Below are 9,784 nucleotides of genomic sequence, written 5' to 3' on the forward strand. Positions count from 1 at the left end.
TCTCCCTCCCTTCCCTGTCTGTAAAGGCACAGATACAGAGACCAGCAGAGCGTCGAGAGCCATGTCTGTTCCCCATCCTCCCCTCCAAGTATGCACATGTCCTCTCCGTGCCACGCAGCTTCCTTCCACGATTCCTTGCAGTATTTAGAGCTCCAAAACGCCAGAGCAGAGGTGCCCCAGCTCGAGGCTTCTAGGCCCTCGGGCTCTTTATAGTTCGAAGTACTCTCACGCCCCCTGCAGGACGGGATGCGACCATACAGAACAGAGACTAGCCACACTAAGAGATTCGTCTTTATTGCCCTTTTTTGGGGGCTGACACCCGGCGGGCAACGAGGAGAGGGTAGGGCCAGGACAGGGCACGGCCAGGACAGGGCACTGTCAGGAGCTCAGACCCCGGACCGCCCTCCAGGCGCTGTAGAAGGGGCGGCGCCGGCCGCGGAACAGCGGCGCCCCGGGCAGGGGCGCGGCGCTGGCTCTGCGCCTGCGCGGCGGCCCATGGTCAGGATGCCGGCCGCATGATTGCCGCTGGCCTGCAGGAGGCGCTGCAGCCGGCCCTGGAGGCCGGGGGGCCCGGGCCGCCGCTTGCCCAGCGTGAGTATACCCGCCGCGTGGTTGCCCGCGCCGTGCAGCAGCTCGTAGAGGCGGCAGGAACACGTCTTCTGGCGGCAGCAGTCGGGCAGGGGCTGCGCGGCCGCCCCGGGCGACAGCAGCGCGGGCGGCAGCAACAGCAGCAGCAGCAGCGTCACGGCGGCCCAGGGGACCTAGGTAGATCCGAGGCCAGGCGCTGGGGGTCTTCCCGCCGCGCCCGCCTCCAGCCCCTACGCCCAGGCCCGGCCCATCTGGCTCGGCGCCCCTCCCCGCCTGCGCTCCTACTGTGTTCGCTGGTTTCTCCGCCGCTGAGCAAGGCTGCCTGCCGGGGGCGGAGGGGGGCTCCTCTCTGGCTGCTTTACCTGCTCATCTCTCAAGCCCCCACACGGCATCTCTTCCAGGAAGCCCTTTGAGACCCCCTGAGCAGAGTGAATCCCTCTTTTCTGGGTACTCTTAGTCCCGCGTACCCCCATTAAAGCGCTTACCACTATACCTGAAAACAAGATGTGTAAGTCTGTCTGCACCAGAACTTTGTTCATAAGGGGAGACAGAGGCCCTGTATAGTCCCTCCCTGGACAAACACGTGCAAGTCAACGACTGGCAGGTTCCACGTGGCGTTGCCACGTCTGCCTCCTCCCTTTCCGGGGAAACTGCACTCTGTCTCTTCGCACTTGTTCCCTAAGGGGGCACAACTTCCTCCCTTGTGAACCGGTATTAAATCATTTCTACAGTGCAGGCTTCGGGAGGGGGACATGAGACAGGTGCAAACAGCCTGGGAGGCACGAGCTCTCAGACCCCTGCTAGCACCCGGCTCTCCGCTGAGACCACCCAGTCCCCTGCCTCAGAGCCCTCAGTCTTCTTTCCAGCCCCCTGAATAAGCATTCTCATTGCCCATCTGGTATGATGAGTCACCCCTCTCTCCCTCGGTCTTTACCTTCGTAGAGGGAGGGTTCATGGTGTCTGGAGCTCAGAGTGGGGTAGCCAGGAGAGGTGGTGTCAGCAGTGGTCCGAATAGCCAGTAACTTTGAGGCCGTTGACTGTGACCCCTGATCAAGGGCCTAGGGTTTATAGTGCTCTGAGGTGGTGGGGGACAGACGGGTACTTGCGTCCACTCTGGGGCCAGACAAAGGCATGTCTAAGATTAGCCTCCTGCAGGGGGGCCGTCTCCAGGTTGGACCCAAAGAATGGCTGCCAAGGTTCTCAGAAGCGGGAGTTTGATCACTGTTCCCCTGGCACCCCCCTTGTCTGTCCGCCTGCTCCCTGGAGATGGGGCGGTCTCCGGGCACTAATGAGGCCACCTTGCACCCAGGAATCTGGGAGCACAAAAGAGGCCTTGCCTGGGGCAGTGGCCTGGGACAATGAGGGGGGTGCTGGGCAGCTGCTAATTAGGGCAGGAGAAAAGGCAGCTGTGAGCCCCGCAATCCACGTGGCATGTGTATGGGGGTGGGCAGCCAGGCAGCTAGCCTCCCCCTTCTGCTCCTTGTTGCTGTCCCTGGGGTCTATCAGGCTCCTTGGCCCTCTTCCTTCATGGAAAAGACTTCTTACCCGCCTCTCCCTTCTCTCCAGCTTTCTTCTTCCCTCTACCCCTTCCACCAACCTCCAAGGTGGAAAATCTTGGAAACTAAACCTGGGCAGGGGAAGGACAGCAGCCAAACCTGGTGCTGTCCTCTGACCTGCCCAGTTTCCTTCCTGGTCAGGCTGCTTGGAGTCGAAGATGGGTCCCATCTCACTATCAGCCAGGAGTGAGCCACCCTGGGGAAGGACCATGCCAGCTCCGAAGTAGAGTCTCTCTTTGATAAGGGGCATGTCTGTTGAAGACCTGCTCCCTGCCAGGCCCTGCACTGGGCGCTGGAGGGGCAGTGTGCATTGGACATGACCCAGTTTTCCTGGAGCTCCAAAGTTCAGGTGGCGAGGCAACCCAGCGTAGTGATAGCTCAGTGGAAGAAAAGGCCCCAGAAAGGCCTGGCATGCAAAGTGGATTTCCATCAGGGAAGGTTGGGAGAAGGCATTGCACGGGAGGCACAAGTTGAGCAAAGAATTAGAGGTGATGGTGCTTAGCTCATGCGGGATAGTAGGGTGTGGTTGTTAGAGCTGCAGCTTCAGTCCTGGGCGGGGGAGGGGGCTGGACAGGTGAGTGAGGCCCAGGGTGGGTCAAAGAGTCTTACAGGCTTGGCTGTTTGGTCTCAGTCCTGTGGACACTAGGAAGCTATGGGAAGTTTTAGTAGGAAGGAGTCGTGGGGCTGATGGGGGTGCATGGAATCCAGAAATAATTCAGAGGCAGGGCTGAAGACTTAGCAACTGAGGCCATGTTAATTAGGAGGTGCTGCGGGCCCTTGGGCCAGCTTCATTCACAGCCTCAGGAAGCTTCAGTTTCCCCACAGGTTATGATGCACAGTTAAGCCCCATGGTCTTTGGGACTGCTTCTTGGTGGGATCCTTCATGATCTATAGTACAGCCCCCAGCCAGGGAAGTGATTTGTGGGTGTGGGGCCAGACAGGACCTGTGCTAAGCCAGGGCAAGGGAAGTTGGGGAGCAGTCCCTCCACATTTCAGATCAGCTTGGAGTGGAAAGAGGTGCACACACACCGGGGCCTACCCCAACCTGCAGTGGGGAGTGGGAGGAGAGCCCTGGTGTCCAGAGCAGAAGGTGGGCGGGGGTGCAGGGAGCCAGGCGGCCGCAGAAACAGAGCCAAGAGGACTCTTACAGTTTCTCCATAAGCAGACCCTGAGTCAAGAATAGGGTGTGAGCCGTTTATTTGGGAGGTGATCTTAGAAAGCAGATAAGGGAGTGGGGATGGAAGGGATGGAAGGAAACCAGGAGGAGCTGTGTTACTGAGAGGGTTATCAGGGTAGGCAACCCGAGCAGAATACACTTCAGAATTGTCGCATAAGGGACAATGATGCTGGGCTCTTTTCTCCCACTCCTGTTTCTTGCAGAGGGCCGCTCCCAGGGGTCTGAACTGCCAACACTTGTGGCCTGCACAGTGCACTGGGCTGGAGACACGGGAGCGTGGTGTGTGCGGGACTTCTAGCAGTGTCCTCTGGAGGGGGTCTCCAGGCTCCGGGCATCCCCCTGCAGGCATCCGCTGACGTCAGCTGCTCAGCACAGGCTGACTAGGTCGCACATCCCTAAGGCCTGGCAGCTCTGATGAGCCACTGTCAGGTGACACAGTGTCGAAGACCCTGTCGGAGGGTTCCCATCCAGAGAGGCCGCAGAGGAAGGAGCGAGGTGGCTTATGAAGGGGGATGGGCCAGCAGGAGGCCTCAGCTCAGGACAACACCCTCCTCTGCAGACACTCAGCCAGATGCCTGTGCCTGAGGACCCGGGGCATCTCGGGAGGAAAGCGGGATGAGGGGCAGGCTGCAAGGGCGGCCCGGAGTTCTCTGAAGGCCTCGCGCCCCACCAAGTGAACTCTGGCAGGGCCCACGCTGCCCCGGAACCGCAGGGACTTGTATCGGGGAGAGACTTCTTGAAGGCAGTGGTCAAGCTGGGAACAGAAGGGCCTGAGTGAGGCTGGTGCGTGGCTCTGTGGCCCGTGGCTGAGGGGTGCCTGATGGTGGCCGCAGCTGAGTGGCAGGCGTTTCATGCGTACACATGTGTCCGAGGACCTCATCCCTTCCCTCCCCGAGTCCCCAGGGAGGTTCTCCTGCCCAGCTCCCTTGTCCCCCTCATCCCCCTCCCTGCACTGTGCCCAGGGCACCTGTGGGCATGCAGAGTGAAAGGGACACGCAGTTCCGTCCCATCCCTGTGTCGTTTACCTTGTCTCGATTTTCCTCTGACAGGTTCCTTAGCCCCCTTAGCGCCACAAACACCTCATAGTGGGGAGCAGAGCCCTGGGAGGAATCTGAGGACAAAGTCCCACGCACACACACTTTAGTGAACGGGGCAGCTTCCAACACCAATGCCTGCGCCCCCAATCTGTTGTACCCCACTCTGAGGCTCATGGGAGAAAAGGACTTTCTTGGCCGAGAAGGAGGTAAATGGAGAGGAACCCTAAGCCTAATCGTAACGATGAAAGAGGTCAGGAGGGATGGGAGTCAGACATGAGGGAAGGACCTTTGTTAGGAGCAGCAAAAGAGGCTGGGTCTTACCTCTTTCCTAGAGCTCTTCCTTCAGGATGGGTATGGTATTGGGGGGGGCAGCCAACTCAAGAATGGGGGGCAGGGGCTGACGAAGCAGCTTACCCAGAATGCTGCTCTCCACACAGCTGTGGTCTAACAGTTTGGCCCCCGGCCACTGCCCTACAGCCCGGCCCAGGGCCTCAGTGAACACGTCCTCTTGAATGTCTTCTCCTCGCACATTCAGGGCCTGGCCCAGCCTAGGGAGGTGGAAGGGGGAGGCAGAGGAGCCTAGGGCACAAGGATGGCCCCTCAGCTCCCCTAGGGAGTCGCCTACCTGCGGACGAACCTGATGACCGGGCACTGATTGTAGGCCCCGACCACCTGCACCACGTCGCCCAGGCGGCACCTGACAGGGTAGCGGTGGTGGTGAGCTCATGTCCCTGGCCCTCGGTAAGGTCGCAGAGGGCTTGAGGTGACCTGGGGGAGGCAGGTGATCACCTGGCAAGGCCAGCGTGGTTGGTCAGCACCAGCTCGTACTCCTTGCCCTTCTGGGCCTCGGCCAGCAGGACGGTGGAGGCTGCCTCTTCCTGGGCTCCTTCCTTGACTGGGAGCAGCTCAATAAAAGGAGCTCCAGGGGGCAGAAGGTAGCGTCCATGGGCTTGCTCCGGCCACAAGTTTAGGCCCACTACCCCTGTGGGGAGCAAGCAGCCCTCTTGCTGGGGGTGCTGTGGCCGTCTGCTAGGGAATAGCCCCTCGGCCTAGACCCCAGCCCCGATTCTCTGAGCAACTGAGCCCACTGCTGCCCTTCCACCCCTCCTTCCTGGCTCCCGCAGGCTAGGTGGCCTGCCTCTGAGGCCCTGATTGCGAAGGGGAAGTGGCTCTGGGGGAGGAGGACCCTTGGGTAAGTGCTGATGCTGGGGCCATCTGTGCAAGTCTCCTGACCTCCCCAAGCCCCGGTTTCTGCACCTGTAAAATGGAGCTGCTGGGGTTGGGGGTGTTAAATGAGGTGACCATGCAGGGCTCACTACTTGGCAGCTAGCCATGCGGCCTCTGCCCCCTGCCCCGCAGCTCACTAGCCCTGACTCCTGCTGACCTCCAGAGGTGGCATAAGCAGGCGAGAAGAAGGCGAGCCCGTGGCACCACAAGGCCTCCAGGGCAGCCACTGCCTCGGTCTGGCCTCCTGCGTCTAAAGTCACCACCACCTGTAGTTTTGGCCAGAGTCGGAGGGCCAGTCCTCGGGGCCCCAGGTCTAGGGCCTCCCGCAGCTCCGCTGCCCGGCTGGGAAGAGGAGACCCCGGGTTCCCAGCAGCCATTGCCTCAGCCAGCTCTTCACCATTGGCCTCCAGGCCGGAAAAGACATCCAGGAGTTCGGTGGCCGTCCCAGCTTCCAGTGCCCGAAGCCCTGGGGACCTCAGTGCCTCTAGCAGTAGGGCCCCAGGGTGCTTGGCCCCAGGAGCACTAACAACCTGGTCCAGGATGCGCCAAGGCCAGGGGAGAGGACGAGGCCAGGGAGATGTAGGGGTCACACAGGCAATGCCTCCTGGAGTCAGCACTTCTGGGAAGGCCTTGCTTAGGGCTGCCAGACCCAGCAAGGTAGCCTGAGGGGGAGACAAAGGAGGGTGTTGGCCTCTGAGCCCCCAGGTTGGGGGTTCTTTGCCCACACTGATGGGAAGGTTTGGCTGCAAGTAGGGGTCTCTGGCGGAGCTAGGCTCCAGCCTTCTGTTTACCTGCAAGGATGCTTCCCCGTAGCACTGGGTTGACGTAGGGGGCAGCAGCTGCCCCCCACTTTCCTCCTCCTGGGCCTGGGTGGCCTTGATCAGAGGGAGATGGTTCCGGAAGGTGCTTGTATCTGTAGCTCCAAAGACATCATAAACTCGTCCTGAAGCCACAGTTTCCCAAGAAGTTTCAGGCAAGATTGGTAAGACCCTTTGGGAAGGAACCCAGCACAGGCCTGGGGCAAGGCTACTAGGGCCCATGTTCCCAATGGAACATGCATCTCGAACGATCCTGAGCCTGGGTAGGGTCTTTGGGTTGGGCCCCTTGGTGCTGGCAGTAGAAGGGGAGAAGGGAGGTCCTCAGGTTCTGGAATCTGACTGTCCAGTGGCATTTCTATCTGCTCGGGGCACCTCCCCAGACCCTTGGAAACACACCTGTGGTCCCCTGGAGGGGACCGAGGGGCCTTCCAGCTTCTCGCAGACACCACATCAGGGCCTGCTGCTGGCTCTGGCCTGCGTGCAGTGTGCTCTGCTCTAGTCTCCTTTGCTGCCAGGCGGCTGCCCAGCACAGGGCACCCCCTGCCATACGGTGCTGGAGGCCAGCAAGCCAGGACAGCCAGGATGGCCTGGCATCCTGGGGCTGCCGGAGCAGGGCCAGGGGTGGCAGCAGCAGCAGGAGAAGGAGGGGGAGGGGGAGCAGCAGCAGCAGCAGCAGCATCTCCAAGCAGCTCCTGGGAGGAGGAAGGGACCCAAGTTCTGGTAATGGGGGAGGAGGGGATAACCCATCTCCCCCCCACTTAACACCACTCTACCACACAAGGGGAAAGGAAGTCTGGGAAGAAGCCAGGAGCCGTCAGCCAGGTGATGCCGAGGAGAAGACACCAAGGCTCTGAAGTCACATTGACCTGAGTTTGGACCCTGGCGCTGCCACTTGGTTAGCGGTAGGGCCCCGGGTAAGTCAGCTTGCTGCTCTGGGCTCCGTTGCCCTATCTGTAAAATGGGAACACTAATAGCTCCGCAGAAGCTACAGAAAGGGTTTGCCATGGTGCCTGGCACACAGAGACTGCTGCCCCACGAATGCCCCGTCCAGCCCACTCCCACCTCCGAGTGGCTCGGCCTCAGCCCAGGACCCTCCCCGTCCCAGCTTCAGGTCCCTCCTGAGCCCCTGGTGGTGGTTCCATGTCCCACATGCACCTGTCACAGCCCACGTGTGCCCAATCTCAGCACCCAGGAACCCCTGGGCCCTCCGGTTTGCGTACACAGCCAGCCAGGAAGATGGAGCCGTGGCTTTAAAGGGTGGGGCCCTGATGGGGAAATCCGGCCGCAGGCCCGAGGGAGGAGCTGGGTGGGGGGGCTCTTAAAGGGGCAGTTTGCCTTGGGGCCCACATGCTGGCAGCCAGCCCAAGCTGGCAGATGGGAGGAAACTCCCCGCCAGAGAAGTGTGGTCTTGAAACTCCTGCAGGTGAAGGAATAGAAAGCTGAGTGTGGAAAAGAGTGCCACGAAGCAGCTTGTGTTGGGAGAAGGGCGCACCCCATAGGAGCAGATTCAAGCCCGAGAACTGTTTGAAAAACAAAATTTTCTTCCAATCCAATCCAATCCTGGGATCCAGCCCCAGACGGGGTAGGGGGTGTGTGCATATGTGTGTCTTCCCGCTCCAGGAAGATCCCTTCCCCTGATCTCAAGCTCTCTCTCTCTCTCTCCCTCTCAAATAAATAAATAAAATCTTAAATTTTTTTTTTTAGGTAAACATTAACTAGTTCTCAAGGAAGGGGACTTGACAGTACCATTTGTCACCGGTAGCTCATCCCAACTTTACCTGGTAACTGGGGTCACCACTGGTGTTAGCTAATAGGGTTTATGCCCAAGAAAAACAAACTTCTCCCATCTTTAAGACATGACGACTTTTTGCAACTTGGAACGAGGGGCCCACCTCGGTTAGGCTCCTACCCTCCCACTGTGAAGTTTGAGAACTTCTGTTCTAGAATGAGGTTCTTCTGCAGCCCGTGGTTAATTAAGCCTTCCCTGCTCCTGCGCTCTGGAACCAGGCTCTTGAACACTAAAATCCCTCCCATCAACCCCTCATCATCTTCCAGGGGCTCTCGCTCCCTTTCACAGTGGAGGAGGGCCTTCGCTCAGGTGGCACAGTTCACCTCTCGCTGTCAGGATGCCCCACCTTGATCTCACCCCTTTTAATTCCTTGTTTAGGTCTTTTACTTGATTTTTTTTATTTTTTATTTTTTAAAGAACAGCTTTATTAGGTATAATTCACATACCATACAAGTCACCCATTTAATGCAGACAATTCTATGGTTTCTACTGTATTCACAGATCTGTGGAACACCAACAGTCAATTTCATAACATTTTCATCACCTTGAAAGAAACCCCCTACCCTTTAGCTATCACCCCCCAGTCCCTTCCCACCTCCCCACCCCCACCATAAACAACCACAAATCTACTTTCTCTCTATATAGATTTGCCTATTCTGGGCATTTCATACAAGCGGAATTGTGTAACACGTGGTCTCCTGTGTCTGGCTTCTTCCACTTAACATGTTTTCCAGTTTCTGTCACGTAGTGCTGAGGAGGAGTAGTTCATTCCTTTTTATGGCCAAATACTATTTGATTGTATGGATAGGTCATATCACATATATTTACCCATTCATCAGGTGATGGGCATTTGGGTCATTTCTGGCTTTTGGCTATCATGTATAATGCTGTTATGGACATTTGTGTACAAGTTTTTCCTCGGACATATGTTTTTATTTTTCTTGCATAAAAATGTAATGAATGCAAGGGAATTATCACATTCCAATGAATGGAATAGCTGTTTAACTGTTTAAGGAACTTTGTTTAACTCTTTAAGGAATTGCTGAACTGGTTTGCATAGTGGGTGTACCATTTTACATCCCCACCAGCAGTATATGAGGGTTCCAATTTCTTTACAGCATTGATGACACTTGTTATTACTTGACTTTCTGATTATAGCCATCCTGGTGGGGTGTGAAGTAACTTGATTCTGGTGGGTTTGTTTGTTTTTTGTTTTAACTAAGCTCCACACCCAACATGGAGAGAGTCACACACTCCACCAACTGAGCCAGCCAGGCACCCCTTGTGTCTGTTTTAATTTGCATGGTCCCCAGGGACCAATGATCCAGCATTTTTTCATGTATCTACTGGCCATTTGTATACTTCTGAGAAGAAATGTCTTTTCAGATCCCTTACCCATTTTTTATTGGGCTATTTGTCTTTTTTTTTTTTTTTCAAGATTTTATTTATTTATGAGAGAGAGAGAGAGGGAGAAAGTTCAAACAGGGTGAACAGCAGAGAGAGAGGGAGAAGCAGACTCCCCGCTGAACAGAGAGCCCAATGCAGGGCTCAATCCCAGGACCCCAGGATTATGACCTGAGCCGAAGGCAGCA

General features: G+C 57.3%; 2 protein-coding genes across 4 annotated transcripts; both read right to left on the reverse strand.

Annotated features, from left to right (window-relative positions):
• Positions 1 to 386: 386 nt before the first annotated feature.
• HCRT (hypocretin neuropeptide precursor) lies at positions 387 to 980 on the reverse strand. The gene is made up of 2 exons (XM_032871817.1): positions 951 to 980; positions 387 to 761 (listed from the first exon to the last, which is right to left on the reverse strand). The coding sequence occupies exons 1-2, from the start codon at positions 978 to 980 to the stop codon at positions 387 to 389; spliced, it is 405 nt and encodes a 134-aa protein (XP_032727708.1).
• Positions 981 to 3,326: 2,346 nt separating this feature from the next.
• Positions 3,327 to 7,667, reverse strand: GHDC (GH3 domain containing). Of its 3 annotated transcripts, none has more exons than XM_032871659.1 (9): positions 7,270 to 7,667; positions 6,800 to 7,095; positions 6,377 to 6,498; positions 5,743 to 6,247; positions 5,148 to 5,340; positions 4,984 to 5,055; positions 4,773 to 4,906; positions 4,347 to 4,432; positions 3,327 to 4,075 (listed from the first exon to the last, which is right to left on the reverse strand). In XM_032871659.1, exons 2-9 carry the CDS (start codon positions 7,080 to 7,082, stop codon positions 3,857 to 3,859), a joined length of 1,614 nt encoding a protein of 537 aa, XP_032727550.1. In that variant the 5' UTR covers positions 7,083 to 7,095; positions 7,270 to 7,667; the 3' UTR covers positions 3,327 to 3,856. The 3 variants fall into 3 exon arrangements, with proteins under 3 accessions (XP_032727550.1, XP_032727549.1, XP_032727551.1); XM_032871658.1 differs by having other exon boundaries at positions 6,377 to 6,528; XM_032871660.1 differs by lacking the exon at positions 7,270 to 7,667 and having other exon boundaries at positions 6,377 to 6,504; positions 6,800 to 6,976.
• Between the last annotated feature and the right edge of the window lie 2,117 nt (positions 7,668 to 9,784).

This window comes from Lontra canadensis, unplaced genomic scaffold (assembly GCF_010015895.1).
Source record: "Lontra canadensis isolate GAN:19392208 unplaced genomic scaffold, GSC_riverotter_1.0 scaffold43, whole genome shotgun sequence".
Taxonomy (NCBI): Eukaryota; Metazoa; Chordata; class Mammalia; order Carnivora; family Mustelidae; genus Lontra; species Lontra canadensis.